This window comes from Hypanus sabinus, chromosome 13, assembly GCF_030144855.1.
Source record: "Hypanus sabinus isolate sHypSab1 chromosome 13, sHypSab1.hap1, whole genome shotgun sequence".
Taxonomy (NCBI): Eukaryota; Metazoa; Chordata; class Chondrichthyes; order Myliobatiformes; family Dasyatidae; genus Hypanus; species Hypanus sabinus.
Genome location: NC_082718.1, coordinates 108585017 through 108603179, shown reverse-complemented (window position 1 = coordinate 108603179; position 18163 = coordinate 108585017). Strand labels below are relative to the sequence as shown.

The 18163-nt window shown below is 45.6% G+C and overlaps 1 protein-coding gene across 11 annotated transcripts in view; it reads left to right on the top strand.

Annotated features, from left to right (window-relative positions):
• Window positions 1-18163, top strand: part of si:ch211-102c2.8 (uncharacterized) — a 121086-nt gene that overhangs the window by 24050 nt on the left and 78873 nt on the right. For 8 of the 11 annotated variants that reach the window (XR_009515482.1, XM_059988427.1, XM_059988425.1 and 5 more), the window contains exons 2-6: window positions 1797-3365; window positions 4221-4302; window positions 9494-9656; window positions 13238-13350; window positions 15304-15421. Coding sequence is in view for 10 of the 11 variants with exons in the window: in XM_059988427.1 (XP_059844410.1) it covers window positions 1797-3365; window positions 4221-4302; window positions 9494-9656; window positions 13238-13350; window positions 15304-15421 (2045 nt within the window). In the remaining variant the exon portion in view is untranslated. The remainder of the gene's footprint in view (window positions 1-1796; window positions 3366-4220; window positions 4303-9493; window positions 9657-13237; window positions 13351-15303; window positions 15422-18163) is intronic. The other 3 variants (XM_059988428.1, XM_059988426.1, XM_059988423.1) reach the window with 2 other exon arrangements.

The following is an 18163-nucleotide window of genomic DNA, read 5'->3' as shown; positions in this document are numbered from 1 at the left end:
GGAGAGATGGGTAATTGAATACACAATTGGCTTGACGGTGGAAAGCAGAGGGTGATGGTAGAAGATTGTTTCATGGAGGCCCGTGACCAGTGGTGTGCCTCAAGGGTCGGTGCTGGGCCCATTGTTGTTCATCGTTTATACTGATGATTTGGTTAAGAATTACTAGCCATGGTTAGCAAGCTTGCAGATTACTCCAAATTAGGAAGTATGAAGAATCAAAAATTACAGGAGTCTCTCGTTCAGCTGAATAAGTGGGCTGAGGAATGGCAAATGGAGTTTAATTTGGATAAGTGTGGTGTATTGCATTTTGGAAATTCAAATTGAGGTAGGACTTTCTCAGTGGACAGCAATGTTCGGAGGGGTGTTGTAGAACAGAGGGTCCTTGGGGTAAAAGTGCATGGTTCCCTATAAGTGTAGTCACAGGTAGACAGAGTGAAGAAGAAAGTTTTTGGTGCACTGGCCTTCTTAAGTCAGTGCTTTGAGTACAAAAGCTGGAATGTCATGGAGTGGTTGTACTGGACATGGTGAGGCTGCATTAGAACTGGAAATAGTGTAGAAGAGATTCACAAAGACTTGAGGGACTGAGTTACAGATTGGCGAAGCCCTTATTGCTTAAGGCATATGAGACTGAAGGGTAATCATGAGGGGCATAGACAGGGTGAGTACACCCAGTCTTTATTGTTTCAGGGTTGCAATATTAAAAACTAAAGGACCCAGGTTTAAAGAGAGAGAGGAAGATTTTTGAGAAACTTAAGGGGCAACATTTTTATACAAAGGTTGGTATCTGTGTGGAATCAGCTGCTAGAGGAAATGGTTGAAACGGGTACGATAACAATTTTTTTAAGACAGTGAGACAGGTAAATGGATTGGAAAAGTTTAGAAGGTTATGGGCCAAATGAGACTAGTTTGGATGGGGTATTTTTGACGGCATGGACCAGGTGGGATGAGGAACAATTTCTGTGCTGTGGGAGAATGAGGTGTTGCAGTTACAGAGGAAGTTTGAGGCTATAACGGGGTAGATTGTTAGGACACGTCAGTCTTTTTGTACTAGGGGACCATTCAGTAGTCTTATTCAGTGAGATAGAAGCTCTTTAAGCCTGGTAGTACACGCCTTCATGCTTTTACATCTTCTGCACAATGTCTGTGGTATATGGGGGTTTTTGATAATGTCTGCAGCTTTACTGAGATTGTGAGAAGTGTATATAGAGTCCATTGAGAGGAGGTTGATTTCTACGATATGCTAAGCTGTGTCCACAGGTCTCTGCAGTTTTCTGTAGTCTTGGACAGAGCAGCAGGGCAGTTGCTATAGCAAGCTGTTATGCATCCAGATAAGATGCTTATTGTGGAGTGCGTATCTATAAAAATTGATGAGGAGCAACAGGGACCTGCCAAATTTCCTTAGTCTTCGGCACTGAGCATCATTCAGTGATAATACTAGTGGGGAAGTGGAATGTCCTGCCTGTTTCCCCAGATGGTTCAGGTTCAAAGGTCACTGAGTCAGGCACGGACATCTGGCTGGTTTCGAGGAGGATGGGACTGAAGATGAAGCAGCGACTCCCCTGCTGTCTTTGATTCTGAGGCCATGGAGAATCAGTCAAAGAGCAGCTCCTCCTGGTGTATCGTCCCAGTGCAAAGTGTGCAAATCCTGGTGCTCAGCATGTTGCTTTGGGCTCCACTGTTGTCACAACATTCTCAGTGGAGCTAAATTCTTGGGTTGGGGTTTTGTAGAGTGTCTACTGCATAGGGACATCAGGGGCAACTGGGGCTCTCACTCAAACTCTGCTGTTGTCTCTCAGCTGCAGGTTGCCCTGGGCAGATGGAAGTTCGGAGTTTAGTTGGCCCTCGAGATGCGAAGGTAATGTGCAGTCAGAGCATGGATCCCCGAAGCATTCCTGAAGTTTCTTTGGCTGGGCCTGGAAAGCGAGGGGCGGATTGTGAGTCCAGGAAGCGGCAGTATGAGTGGAGAGTTCAGAGCCTGCTGGGACCCCAGCAGATTCAGGAGGCAGCCCACTACAGCGACTCCAACAGTGTGTGCACGGAGGACTTCGCCTCCATCTTCCGCGAAGGGATGGTGAACCCTGAGCTGAGCTTTGACTCTGGGTCGGACAGCACCTTCTCATTCTGCAGCCAGGCCTCCCTGGGAGAACCATCTCACAAGTCCACCATCTGTCAGCCAGAGCTGCTGGGAAGTGAAGCCAGGGAACTTCCTTGCAAAGAGTCCAGGAAGGAGAGGGCTTGGTGTGACCGGGTGTGTGGGCAAGGTAGTGGAGCAGCTCTTCAGGAAACCTCAAGAAGAATTTGGGCATCCAAAACCATAGGGAAGGGTGAGCTTGTTGGGCACATTGATGAGGAGGCTATCATTAACTCCGCGGCCCAGGATCAAGAGATTGTCCAACAGTTTGAGGAGGAGTTGAAGCAAGTTCTGACCGGGACCCAGTCACGGGCTGTGTGTGATTGGGAACAGGCTGTGCCCCAGGGCCGGACCCGTAGATCCAGAAGCATTGAGTCTTTAGGTGACAGGATTTCGAAGCTCAGCAAGGACAATATGTTGGGGCAAACTTCACTGCAACAAAACCCTCCTGCTGGGTACGAAATTGACCTTCCAAACTCCACCATAGAGGCACCCATGAACTCCAGTCCCCAGAGAGGCAGTGTTTTGGTGGCAGATTACCCCCCAGGCATGATGAACTGTGGAGGTCTCATCACTGATCGTGATGGTATTGGATTACGACTTACCGAGGCTCCAAGGAGACAGTCACACAACCAAGAGAAACGAGGTGGAGTTAACTGCCCAGCACTTCAGGCCTTCTCCGCTGGGTGTATCAGTGAACCTGTCCCGTTGCAGCAAGGGAACACAGCTCCCAAAGTCCCTCCACATTACCGAGGGGAAGTTCAACTGGATAAAGAGGCGATGAACAGGTCCCGCCCACCGTACCACATCTTACCCATGCCAGCCTTTTGCCGTACAGAGAATGCCAGCCCTGCACCAGGTGAGGGAACTGTAGGTAAACCCATCATTTTGGATCAGTGGAAGAGAATGAACAGTAGTCTAGGAGGCTCGAATTCCAAGTTGCGGCCCTCCTACCCTTGCAGGAACCGGCCAGTTCGGTCACTGGATTCTGCCCCTCCTCCAATTTGCCCTGTCTGGAGAGGCAGTGGTGTCAGTGAAGGCTCTGCAGACTGCTGCCCTGTCACTACCCACCCATTGCGTGTCTCCAGGGACAGGATGAGGTCCCTGGATCCACCACGCGACGGTCTGATCGGCTCCAGCAATGTGGCCAAAGCAAAACTGGCACATTCACGGAGCATCACCCAGGGGGCTTACAGCGAGGGTCTCTGCTCCCTCCAAGATAAACTTACTTCAGGTAAGTTCAGACTTCAAAAAAATCGCTCTTGTGCCTTTGTCAATAAAACTGCATTAATTGTATCTAACATTTCATTCATTGCTCAGTATTTACCTGACAAATGACAGTATTGCTACCTTAGCTTTCAACGTGACCCTCAGAGAGTATCCTTGCTGGTTCAGGAAGAGAACAGGGAAGCGGCTGGGAAAAAGCAGCTTCCTGCATTTCCTGTTCCTCACTCCCTCTCTCCCTCTCATGGAGAAAGCGTGATGTGCAATGTCCAGAAACTCGAGTCTCCCTTCACCTAACATGATCTCTGCAAATTTTAAATGCACTTTGTCTGCAGGGACCGAAGGGTTGTAGATGCTTTCTTTGCTAAAGCTGAGAAGAAAACAGCTGGCCTGTTGCAGGCAGTAAATTCAGTGGTGGTGAGGGAATAGCCTTTCAGAATAGTAAGAAAGGAGAAACCACACAGCCTTTGGGCAAGGATGAACTAAAGCAACACACAAAATGCTGGAGGAACTCAGCAAGTCAGGCAGCATCTGTGAAGGGAGATAAACAGTTGACGTTTCAGTATAATTACAGCTTCATCAATCACTTCAAGTTATCAATCCAGATTGCCTTATTTTCACTCTGAACATCTTTTTCTCTGCATACTTCTATCCTCATCAGGAAGGCCTTAATGCTCTCTGCTTCTTTCTGGACAACAGACCTAACCAGTTCCCCTTCCCCACCATCCTCGTCCATCTGGTGGAACTGTCCTATTTTCCATGCTTTGGTGTTTCTATTCCCATTTATGTAAGGTGGAGCAGCTCAAGACTGTTGGGATTACTGCAGTGGCTGAGAGAACGTCACCATTAATGTCTCATTTTACAGGTGGGGGACTCCAGGCCATCGCTGACGTGAGCGGGTCCTACAGTGCGAGGACGTGCTGTAGCCCCACGAAGGAGACCAGCAGGTTAGAGAAATGCAGCACAGTTTTATCTCACTCCAGAAAAGTTTACATCCTTTGAGTGTGTCGCTGCTCAAAACAGGAGAGAACTGGGATTGATCCTGTTCTCCGGTGTTGTATCTGAGGAGACTGCACATTCCCCCTGTTTCCTCCCACATCCCAAGGTGTGCAGGTTGTCACGTGAATTAGCTACTGTTAAATTGCCCCTTTGTGTACATGAGTAGTGGTATCTGGAGGGAGTTAATGGGAATGTTGGAAGAATTGAGATTAACTTGGAGAAGCATCTTAGTCAGCATAGGGAGGCTGTGTATTTATGAATGTAGAATAAAATGAGATTTGTATAAAAGGGTGTTTGATGATTGGTGTGGGCTAAAATTGGGTGGATTGAGTCCCTGCTCTTACTCTCTAAACTAAATGTACACTCAATGGCCACTTTATTCGATACCTCCTGTACCTGATAAAGTGGCCACTGAGCGTATGTTTGTTGTCTTCTGCTGCTGTAGCCCGTCCACTTCAAGGTTCAATGTGTTTTACATTCAGAGATACTCTACAGCACATCACTGTTGTAATGTGTGGTTTTACGGTTACTGTCGTTTTCCTGTCAGCTTAAACCAAATCCCTGACGGCTCTCATTAACACTGTTTTCACCCACAAAACTGCCACTGATTGGATAGTTTATGATTATCATACCATTCTCTACAGACTGATGTATGTGAAAATTCTAGAAGTACAGCAGTTTCTGAGATATTCAAACCACCCAATCTGGCACCAACAATCATTCCATGGTTAAAGTCACATTTCTTCCCCAGCTGCGTAACAAGTGAACCTTATGACCATGTTTGTATGCTTTTATGCATTGACTTGCTGGTATATGAGTGACTGATTTGATATTTGCATTAATCAGGAATATAGGTTTACCTAAAAAACGCCACTGAATGTGTTTGGCATGCAGGACTAGGCACTGAATGGTTCTAAACTAACTCCCCCAACAAGTGAGACTACAGTGCAGTCCATTAACGTGACATCCACACTCTCCCTAGCAGGAAGTTGTTGCAGAACCAATATGTGGAGCCAAGTGGAAATCTCATATGTTCCCTTTCATCCTGAAGTGCAGCCTTGAGGTTACCATCGATAAAATTTAACCATATAACCATATAACAATCACAGCATGGAAACAGGCCATCTTGGCCCTCCTAGTCCGTGCCGAACCCTTAATCTCACCTAGTCCCACCTACCCGCACTCAGCCCATAACCCTCCACTCCTTTCCTGTCCATATACCTATCCAATTTTACCTTAAATGACACAACTGAACTGGCCTCTACTACTTCTACAGGAAGCTCATTCCACACAGCTATCACTCTTTGAGTAAAGAAATACCCCCTCGTGTTTCCCTTAAACTTCTGCCCCCTAACTCTCAAATCATGTCTAGTTTGAATCTCCCCTACTTTCAATGGAAATAGCCTGTTCACGTCAACTCTATCTATCCCTCTCAAAATTTTAAATACCTCGATCAAATCCCCCCTCAACCTTCTACGCTCCAATGAATAGAGACCTAACTTGTTCAACCTTTCCCTGTAACTTAAGTGCTGAAACCCAGGTAACATCCTAGTAAATCGTCTCTGCACTCTCTCTAATTTATTGATATCTTTCCTATAATTCGGTGACCAGAACTGCACACAATATTCTAAATTTGGCCTTACCAATGCCTTGTACAATTTTAACATTACATCCCAACTTCTGTACTCAATGCTCTGATTTATAAAGGCCAGCGTTCCAAAAGCCTTCTTCACCACCCTATCTACATGAGACTCCACCTTCAGGGAACTATGCACAGTTATTCCTAGATCTCTCTGTTCCTCTGCATTCCTCAATGCCCTACCATTTACTCTGTTCTATTTGGATTATTCCTGCCAAAATGTAGAACCTCACACTTCTCAGCATTAAACTCCATCTGCCAACATTCAGCCCATTCTTCTAACCGGCATAAATCTCCCTGCAAGCTTTGAAAATCCACCTCATTATCCACAACACCTCCTACCTTAGTATCATCGGCATACTTACTAATCCAATTTACCACCACATCATCCAGATCATTTATGTATATTACAAACAACATTGGGCCCAAAACAGATCCCTGAGGCACCCCGCTAGTCACCGGCCTCCATCCTGATAAACAATTATCCACCACTACTCTCTGGCATCTCCCATCTAGCCACTGTTGAATCCATTTTATTACTCCAGCATTAATACCTAACGACTGAACCTTCTTAACTAACCTTCCGTGTGGAACTTTGTCAAAGGCTTTGCTGAAGTCCTTATAGACTACATCCACTGCCTTACCCTCGTCAACATTCCTCGTAACTTCAAAATTTATCCCATAAAACAGTTCGAAGCCTTAGAGAATATGGAGCATTAAACAGTTGAGCACTGGACAGACAGACCACTTGGCCCAGAATGTTGGGCTGATCTTGATGGCAACCTACGTTAACTGTCCTCCTCGTGTATCATCCCTCTGCTATTCCCTCCATGTTAAAAAAGCCTCTTAAAGTCCACAAACTGTCAAAACTGTCCCTGGTAATCTATTTCAGGAACCTATCACTCTCTGAATAAAAGAAACTTGCCTTTCGTTTCACCCCCCTCCTCCCCCAATCGTAAAATCATGTCCTCTGGTGTTTGATAATTCTGCTCTGGGAAAAGATTCCGATTGTCTGCCATGTCTAGGTCCCTCACAATTCTGAAAACTTAGGTTAGGTCTCTCCTTAGCTTCCAACACTCTAGAGAGAACAACCTGAGGTTGTTCAACCTTTTCTTAAAGCTCTTACCTTCTAATGCTGGCAGGTGACCCTCTCCTGCGTCCTCTCCAAACACCCCACATCCTTCCTATAATGAAGCAACCAGAACTGCATGTAATACTCCAAGTGTGTCTAACTAAATTTTACTTTAGCTGCAACACGACTTCCTTAATGTTATACTCAACAATGAAGGCAAGCTTGCCATATGCTTTATTTATCACTGTTTCTATTTGCATAGCCACTTTCACCGAACAATGGACCTGGACCCAAAGATCCCTCTGTATTTCAATGCAATTAAGCAATCCACCATTACCGGTATATTTTCTCCAATCATTTGATTTCTCAAAGTGCAAAACCTCCCACGTACCTGGATTAAACTCCATCTGCTACTTCTCTGCCTATGTCTGCAACTGATTTATATCCCACTATATTCTTTGATTGTCCTTAACATTGTCTCAATTCCACAGTTGGTGCATTAACAAACTTGAACATCCATCTATATTTTCATCCAATTCATTGATATGTATAACAAACAACTAAGGTCCTAATACCAACTGCAGAATGCCACTGGACATGTATCTCAGGCCAGAACAACAGCTGTACACCCCTAATCTCTGTCTTCTGTGGGCAAGTCAATTCTGGATCCTAACATGATCACCCTGGATCCCACGCATCTTGATCTTCTGAATCAACCTACCACGAGGGATCTTACTAAAATCCATGTAGCAAATGTCCTCTGCCTTGCCCTCATCAAGCTCCTTTGTCAGTTCCTCAGAAACCACGATCATGTCGGTAAGGCATGACCTACCTTGCACAAAGCCATGATGGCTATCCCTAATCAGGCCTTTATTTTCCAAATGTGCATAAATCCTATTCCTGACTGTCCTCTCCAATAGCTTCTCTACCATTGATGTGTGGCTCACTGGCCCATAATTGCCTGGATTATCCCCATTTCCTTTCTTGAACAGAGGGCTCTGGGACCTCTCATGTAGCTAGTGAGGACACAAGGACCTTTGTCAAAGCCCCAGCAATCTCCTCATTTGCTTTTTTATATATCTATATATGCATCAGGCCCTTGGGACTTAATGTTTTTCAGAAGATCCAGCACTGTCTTCCCCTTAATCTGAAAATTTCCCAGCATATTAGTGTGCCCCACACTGCCTTCATTATCCTCTGATGAAAAGTACTCATTTTGTCCCTCAGCTACTTGCTCTGACTCCAAGCACAAATTCCTTCCTTTTATCCTTAAGTGGACCTCCTGTTTCTTAGTTACCTTTTCTTCCTTAATTTGAGTATAAAATGCCTTGGGTTCTCCTTCACCCTGTTCACCAAGGACATTTAATGGTCCATTTTCGGCTTTTGTAATCACCTGATTCAACACTTTCCTGCAGTCTTTATTTTCCACAAAGGTCCAGTCTGATCTTAGCTTACTAAACTTTACACGTGCTTCTTTTTCCTTCCAGACTAAATTTAGGGCTTCTCAGGTCGTTCAAAGTTCCCGTCCCTTACAAGAACATACCAATCCTCAACTCCCACATGTCAGATGGACTTGCCTGACAACAGTTGCTCCTGATCAATGCCCCTTAGCTACAGCCTTAATCCATAGTAATTTGCCCTCCCCCAATTTAGTACCTGACTGCAAGATCTGATTTTTATCCTTACCCCTAACTAACTTGTTGTGATCACTATTTTCAATATGTTCACCCACTATTAAGCCTGTCATCCGGCATGGCTCATTTCCCAAAAACAGGTCCAGTTTGTTTGTTCCTCCAGTTGGACTTTCAATATACATCTCAACAATTCCTCTTGAATTTACTGAAGACATCCTGCCCCAAATAAGCTTCTTGTATTAAGGATATTCCAATCAAGTCCCTCACTCTGAAAACCCTGCTCCTTTCCATAATCTGTCCACATGTCTGTTCCTCCACCTCTCAATGGCTATTGGAGGGCCAGTAGTATAATTCCATCAGTGTAATTGCACCTTTCTTATTTTGGAGCTCCACTTAAATCTTGAGATTAGAACCCTTGAAGTCTGGTTTTTAACTTACTACCTAGCTTCCTAAAATCCCTTTGCACAAACTCGTCCCTGCTCCTGCCTCTGTCGTTACCCCTATGGACCATGACCTCTGGCCGTTCACTTCCTTTCTCAAGAGTGTCCTGTACCTTGCCTCAGCCAATGAACCTGTCTGCAAGTTTATCTTGGTTCTTTGAGCTTGCCGAAGTGAAGGAGACAGGCTCCTGGGATGGTGTGAGTGTATTTATTTGTTGTTAGTTTTGATTCTTTTGATTGCTGTTTATGTGGTGCTACAGTATGTGCCTGTGATGCTGCTGCTAAGGCATACACATACTTGTGCATTGAAGGGTAAACTGGACCCTGACTGTGACTTTGCTCCGGTGATTCCAGGTATGGAAACTCACAGAAAGTGACAGTGGGTGAAAATTTCGGGAGGCCGTTTGCAGAATGGAACAGTGAGCAGATGAAGTCCAAGTGGGATTCCAGCTTGAATGAAGGTCCAAACCGTTCCTGGAAGTGGAACAGAAGTCCTCAGGTGTCCAGCACAAAGAGGGTGCAGTATACTCCTTCCTCAGAAACTCTGTCACCAAGTTCCCTCTAATTTGTAATGACCAGTGTGCGTAGAAGTCTTGTGCTGTGCAATTTTTTGCCCAGTGACAACATGATGTGCGCACTGAACTTTTAAGTGGAAGAAAACTTGAAGATATCCTTAGAATAACAAACTACCAAGTACAGTTTGTTGTTCGTTGTTTAAAAGAAATAAAATAATACTCATCATGAGCTTTCAGTGTAGCAGTTTCTACTGTTTCATTAAGCCATTCCACTTTAAGTGACCTAGCCGTTCATTTGCACTTCACGTCTTTTGCTTCTTTAGAATTCGACATAGGGAATCATCATTTCATAAATACAGAATAAATAAGCTAGTTCTAAAACCTGCGAACTCCATGCTGTCAACACCATTCGCATCAGAAAATGGAAAAGGAAATGTGACTGTGTACGATCGTGAAGTATACTTAACATGCCAATGACAACTGTTTGTGCATAGTGTAAATTCCTTTGTGCGCTAATAGGAAAAGGTGTGTGTGCACACCTTAGAGGGAATGTTGTCTGTCACATAGGACATGTAGTGAGTGTAGGCTCAAAGACACAATACCAGGCACAGTGACACTACAGTAAACTACATCTGAATGGTCTGAATCCAGATACATTTCACTGGTCTATGAAAAGCAGCAGAAGTCAAGAGGATGATTCCTAAATAGGGTCAACTTTGACTTTCTGGAAGGTAGTTTCAAATTGCCATTGGTATGTGGGAAAGGCGGCATCGGGGAACAGCAAGTTATTTATAAATTCCAATGAAAAGAAATCTGAAGTGGGCACTGATAGAAAATCTTTGAGAATAATTTTGTTTGAAAAGGAAAGATAGCAACAGGAAACATTCAACCATGGAGGCCTTACAGCTGATTCTGTCCCTTTATACACTTCATCTCTGCTGTGGGACTGCACATATCTAACCAAGTTGGGAAAGAACAGCCCGTTCTCACTCTGGATCAGGGATGGAATGTGGGTACTTGTTCAGTTAGAGTCACTTTTACGTAGTCGGTGGGCTTGTAACTTCTGTCCTTAACTTAGGGTCTCTTCATGGATGAGGAAAAATTAATCATGAACCAACATCAGCTCCAGGTGTCTGGGCATACTGGATCTGAGGCTCTGTGACTGGAGAAGGTGATAGGGGAGTGGGGGTTTCCTCTCCTTTTCTGGTGTCCTGCCTGCTACTGGGGGGGCGATGTGTGTAGAAGACACCCATTTGGCCAGTAACTGGCTGTGTTTCCTCACTCAGTCACCCTCACTTCAGAATGTATCTAATAGTTTGAAAAGATGGCAGCAGATGGAGCACCCCAAAGGTGAGACCGTAAAGCAGAAACAAAAATGAAACAGCAAATGCTGGAAATCCAGTGCAAACACAGGGAGATGAAACAGAGGTAGGATCACCGGTTGAAGGCCCATCACCAGGACTCAACGGTTGTGACCTAAGCTGCTTAGTATTTCCAGTATTCCACGATGTGCGAAGGTGGGTCTTGAACTCAGACTTGAGACTTAGAGTCCAAGTTCTCAAAATCCCAGGAAGTGATACAAGTGTTGATGCCACAAGATTTGGGAGTCATTGTGCAAGACTCCCAGAAGGTTAATTTACAGGTAAAGAAGACAAATGCAATGTTGGCATTTATTTCAAGGGGAATCGAATATAAAAGCAAGGAGATAATGCTGAGCCTTTATAAATAGACACTAGTCAGGCTGCACTTGGAGTATTGTCAACAGTTTTGGGCCCCATATCTCTGAAAGGATATGTTGTCATTGTAGAGAGTCCGGAGTCATGAGGATAATTCCAGGAATGAAGGGGTTAACCTATGAGGAGCATTTGGCAGCTTTGGGCCTGTACTCACTGGAAATTAGAAGAATGCAGGGGATTTCATTGAAACCTACTGAATGTTGAAAGGACTAAATAGGGTGAATGTGGAGAAGATGTTTCCTATGGAGGGGGGAATCCAGAACTAGAGAGTACAGCCTCAAAATTGAGGGGCATCTCTTTAGAACAGAGGTGAGGCGGAACATTTTAGCAAGAGAGTAGTAAGGAGTGGGGAATAAAGTGAAAAGCTAGGAGATGATAGGTTGAAAAGGCAAAAGGCTGAAGAAGAAGGAATCTGATAGGAAAAGACAGTCGACCAAGTGAGAAAGGACAGGAGGAGGGGCATTGGAGGGAAGTGAATGACAGGTGAGGCGAAGAGTAGGGATAAGAAGGAAGCAAGAAAGGGGAATAGAAAAAGAGAAGGGGGGGAGAAATAGTGACGAAGGCTGGGAGGTGGCAGGTGGAAGCAGGAAAGGGTTGTAGATGATGGAATCTGATAAGAAAGGAAGGGGGAGCATGAAATTAAATAAAGAAGGTGATGAGGCCAGGTGGGAACAGTAGTGGCAGGGTATCCAGTTGTTTACTATAACCCCACTACGATCATCCAGCACCCCCCCCTCACCCTCCTTTCTCCGACTGCCCGTTACTCCCTTTCCCGTCAGATTCCAGCCTCTGCAACCTGTTACCTCCACCTCTCCCCACCCAGCCAAGACCTGCTGACTTCCTCCAGCTTCTTAGCCCTTGTTCCAGATTTCAGATCCAGCAGGCTCCTGTGTCTATAATTATACTGAGACCTGTGGTTCTTGGGTGGAACACAGAGTGCTGAACTCGTGAGAGAGTGGGTCATAATTTTGGTGTCATATCAGTGGAATAGCCCACTTATTCACAAGGGATTCTGTCCACTTTCCACTGAGTCTTTATCTGCCCAGTGTCTGTAGAAATGCCGAGCCCTCTAGCCACTGGGAGAGGCACCTCTGAACATGGCCTTGCAAATATCATCACTTGCTCTCCAGTCCTGTTTGCCAATTTCCAGTGAATTTGTTTTTCCTTGAAGATTTTTTTTTTACTATTTTTCCTCTCATTTTGAACTATATAGTTAATTTTTATATATTTCTAGTTGTAATTTATAGTGTATTTTAAGTATTGCACTGTACTACAGCTGCAAAACAACAAATTTACGTTTTATTAGACCAACTAACGGCTTGTCGCATCTCCCACCGTATAACTGCGTCAGGACTAATTGCCATGTTATCGTGGATACCCCCACTCTCACCCCCACGGACCACTCCCCCATTTGCCCTCCTCCAGATACTGAGCAAACCAATCCCCGATTTTTGTGAAAGATCCGTACTGTACATGCACAAAGGTAGTTAGCCAACACTGTCAGCCAGCGTTTAGTGCTTCCTACACACAAGCATTGTTAACAGGGGTGCCTCTGATGGAGTCATACAGCACGGAAGCAGGCCATTTGGTCCATCAACTCTGTATTAACCATTAAGTACCCACTTAGTCTAACCCTATTTATCACCCTCTCACATACCCATCTACTTCCCAACCCCATTCACCTATCACCTCCTACACCAGGGGTGGTTTAACCAACAGCCAGCATGCCCAGTGGGTGTGCTGATTGAAGCCAGACAGGATGAAACTGTGGGCCCTTGCTGGGGTGGTGCAGAGAGACCTTGGCCCTCATGACCTAACAGAAGCTCCTCCTTTCTCTTTTCTTCCAGCAGGCAATGGGAGACCATCAGTCCCCGAGGAAGATAGCGGAGAGAGGTCAACATGAGACAAGATCCTCAGAGGTCCCAGGGAAGGAGACGCAGAATGGGTCTCATCAGGCCAGGTGACTGAGTACCTGCGTTGGGCCAAAACTTTGCCCAATTGTGCTGAGTTTGCAAATGATTTGAAGTGGAAATTGAGGGAAACTTAGAGAAGCAAAAGAATAAAGGGGCCTAAGTTTGACTGCATTTTGTATTGGGGTATTTGCGGAGTCCAAACCTTGAACAACCAGTTGTCAGAAGACCTCGGGGGTTGGGGAGGGGGCAATGGCTGGAAACCTTTCCTCCGTAGGAGTTCAGAGGGTTTAGCCCCAGCAAGGTAGTGGTGACAGTTCTCATTATAAAGGCAGAACATTGCGTCTTTGCTCAAAGGTTACCAGAAGCTGCCTTAACCAGCAGATGATCAACAGTTGTGCGTTCTGTTACCACCTCAGCCTAAAACCCCGGCCGTCCATCTCCACCCCCCTCCACCCCCCCCCCCCCCCCCCCAACCCCTTGCAAACTTCACATCGAGTCTTTACCTGGGCCCCATGGACAGGTTGACACAGATCCTGGGCAAGAGGCAGCTGAGCTTGTACCCCTTGGCCAGAGTGTGCCAGTCCTTCCCTGCGTTCCCAGGGATCTGCTGCCCCTTTCTCTGAAGCTGACCGGGCACGTGGGAGGGAGAGGTCACTGGCTATTCCACGGTGTCACCCAGGGCAGTAGCACTCTGCTGTACACCCCAGACAAAACTCTCCAGCAAACCTGCTGTGGACCCTCAGTGCCACTTTGTCAGAGGATCCTCCCTCTCCTCTCTCTCCCACATTCAGGGGCTCTGGGTCCAAGTCCCAGGCTAGAGAGCAGCACAGAGGGAGTGCAGTGTTGTCTCTGAGGTGAGACAATGCGGCCAGCTTAAAAAAAAGGGTTTATTGAGATAGCATCCATCATTAGGGACCCCACCACCAAGGGCATGCCCTCTTCTCACTGCTACCATCAGGAGCATGAAGGCACTCACTTGACATTTTGGGAACAGCCTCTTCCCCTCTGCCATCAAGTTTCTGAACTGTCCGTGAACCCATCAACAGTACCTCACTATTTTCATTCTCTTTTTGCCCAGCTTATTTAATTTGTTATATATTGTAACTTACAGTGAATTTTATGTAGTACACTGTACTACTGCAGCAAAAAACAGATTTTACAACATTTGTCAATGTTAATCAACCTGAATCCAATTCTGATAGCACTTTTCAAAGTGGCTGGAAGCCCCACAACTGTTTACAGTCAGTGAAGTGTATTCACAGGGGTGTATTCAGGTCACATCACAGCTGGGGGAGTGAGTGTATAGGTCACGAGGACTATAGGTAGGGTGATTGCACACTGTCTCTCCCAGGGTTGGGGAATCAAGAATTAGGGGCTAAGTTTAAGGTGGGAAGGGAGAGATTTATCGGGAGCCTGAGGGGCAAATTCCTCACTGATGAGGTGGTGTGTATATATATGGAATGAGCTACTGGAGGGAGTTAGTGGCTGTGACAAGAAAATAACAACATTTTAAAGACGCATTGGAGAGGTACATGGATAGCAAAAGGGATACTGGCCAAATGTGGGTAAATGGGACGTGCTTTGTGGGCACCTTGGCTGGCATTGATGAGCTGAGCCAAAGTGTCTGTTTCTTGCTCATGACCCTCCGTCACCATGTACAGGGCACCGAGAGCAGTCTCCACTTTAGAAACGTGCACTGCAATCTTCATTGCACCTGAGAGGGCAGGCAATGCATTAGTTCAACATCAATCCAAACACTGGCATCTCTGACAGTGCTGGGTTCAGCTCACTGCGAAGGGTTTTGAATTCATAGAGAATGTGCTCCTGGGGACCACAGCATTTACATTAGGGTGGAGGAGGGAGCTGATGCTTCTGCAGTTGTTTGTTGTGATGGCAGGGAATTGTATTTACAGCAGGAACACAGTAATGAACTCTCTCTCCCAACCCCCCCCCATCACCCCCACTGTCCCCTCTTCACCCCATCTTTCCATCTTCCTCAGGACGGAGTTGGTGCTACCAGAGGGTGATGGAGATAGCGGGCAGCAAGACCCCAGGGGTAGGAGTGACCTCTGCAGCACTTGGAGGCAGCACAAGGTCACTGAGGGGGTGCAACACCAGGTACTGAAGAACATTCTGGATGATTATTGGAGCTTCATGAATTCTGACCCCCTCACTGTGGGTCAAATGGGATTGATGTTAACTGCCCTGTTGTTTCACTGGCACAGACACAAGCTGTCCTCACTGAATTTACCAACACATTGGGAATATCAGTGAAAGAGCTGTCCACCTTAGCATTCATCAATCTATTCTGAAATGGTCTCCTTCAAGTATCTGTCCACGTCCTTGGTGAACAATATCCCGGTTTTACTCCTAGCACTGCTTCTGTGGGCATTCTATTCTCTAGGCACTATTCTGCAGTATTTTTCTCCTTCTCAATAGACAATAGACAATAGGTGCAGAAGTAGACCATTCAGCCCTTCGAGTCTGCACCGCCATTCTGAGATCATGGCTGATCATTCACTATCAATACCCAGTCCCTGCCTTGTCCCCATATCCCTTGATTCCCCTATCCATCAGATATCTATCTAGCTCCTTCTTGAAAGCATCCAGAGAATTGGCCTCCACCGTCTTCCGAGGTAGTGCATTCCACACCTGCACAACTCTCTGGGAGAAGAAGCTCTTCCTCAACTCTGTTTTAAATAACTGACCTCTTATTCTCAATCCATGCCCTCTGGTACTGGACTCTCCCAACATCTGGAACATATTTCCTGCCTCAATCCTATCAAATCCTTTAATTATCTTAAACATTTCAATCAGATCCCCTCTCAATCTCCTCAATTCCAGCGTGTTCAAGCCCAATCTCTCCAATCTCTCTGCGTAAGACAGCCCTGCCATCCCAGGAATCAACCTAGTGAATCTACGCTGCACTTCCTCAACTGCCAGAATGTCCTTCCTTAAACCTGGAGACCAAAACTGTACACAATATTCCAGGTGTGGTCTCACCAGGGCCCTGTACAAATGCAAAAGGACACCCTTGCTCTTGTATTCAATTCCCCTTGTAACAAAGGCCAACATTCCATTTGCCCTCTTCACTGCCTGTTGCACTTGCTCATTCACCTTCATTGACTGGTTAACTAGGACTCCTAGGTCTCTTTGCATTTCTCCCTTGCCTAACTCTACACAGTTCAGACAATACTCTGCCCTCTTGTTCCTGCTTCCAAAGTGGAAAACTTCACATTTATTCACATTGAATGACATCTGCCAAGTATCTGCCCACTCACCCAGCCTATCCAAGTCTCCCTGTATTCTCCTAACGTCCTCTTCGCATGTCACACTGCCACCCAGTTTAGTATCGTCAGCAAACTTGCTGATATAGTTTTCAATGCCCTCATCTAAATCATTGACATAAATTGTAAAGAGCTGTGGTCCCAATACAGAGCCCTGTGGTACCCCACTAGTCACCTCCAGCCAGTCCGAGAAACACCCATTCACTGCTACCCTTTGCTTTCTATCTGCCAACCAGTTTTCTATCCATGTTGAAACCCTGCCCCCAATGCCATGAGCTCTGATTTTACTCACCAATCTCCTATGTGGCACCTTATCGAATGCCTTCTGAAAATCTAGGTATACAACATCCACTGGCTTACTCTCATCTAACATCCTTGTTACACCCTCAAAAAACTCCAACAGATTAGTCAAGCATGATTTGCCCTTGGTAAATCCATGCTGGCTCGGCCTAATCCTATTTCTGCCATCTAGATGTGCCACTATTTCGTCCTTAATAATGGACTCAAGCATCTTCCCCACGACTGACGTTAGGCTAACAGGGCGATAGTTCTCCGTTTTCTCCTTCCCTCCCTTCTTGAAAAGTGGGATAACATTAGCCACTCTCCAACCTTCAGGAACTGATCCTGAATCTAAGGAACATTGGAAAATGATTACCAATGCATCCGCAATTTCCTGAGCCACCTCTTTTAGAACCCTCGGATGCAGACCATCTGGACCCGGGGATTTATTAGCCTTCAGTCCTACCAGTCTACTCATCACAGTTTCTTTCCTAATGTCAATCTGGTCTACTCATCACAGTTTCTTTCCAAATGTCAATCTGATCTATTCATCACAGTTTCTTTCCTAATGACAATCTCGTTCATTTACTGCTGGTCTTATTGGTGTTATTTATGTCCCTGCCTTCATATTCTCCATCAAAAACACAGATGATCTGGAGTGCCTCCATCAAATCTTTTGGACTTCTCTATTTGAATAAGCAAACCCTGGTATCACCTCCACAGTCTCTGCCAAACTCAACTATACCCTTTCTATAGTTTGGCTCCTAAACCATTTAGCTGTTGTATAGACACGGACTTCTTGTCTCCTCTTCCTAACAATAAAGCCAAAGGAGGTGGTTGTTCCTCCTTCATCTACTCCAAGAAATGACTTATTTAGAGATACAGCACCTTCCAGCCCATGAGCTTGTGCCCCTCTGTTTAAGCCATGTGACAGATTCACCTACTAACTCGTATGACTTTGGGACGTGGGAGGAAACTGGGGCACCCAGAGTAAGCCTATACGATCATGGTGAGAACGTACAAATTCCTTACAGACGGTGATGGGAATTGAAATTGGGTAGCTCATTTTGTAATAGTATTACACTACTCACTACACTACCATGCTGCCCCAAATCTGGAGTCCCTCTACCACATTTTTTCAACCTTCTCTGTCTGAATAAGCAAACTCCTCATATCTAAAGCCCTGGTGTTAGGTCATCCAGGTAACCTCTCTACACTTTGGCTCCCAAATCTTCTCACTGTGGCCTGGCCAAGACTTTCTCTCAGCATGCTGTTACCCCTTAGTCCTAACTGG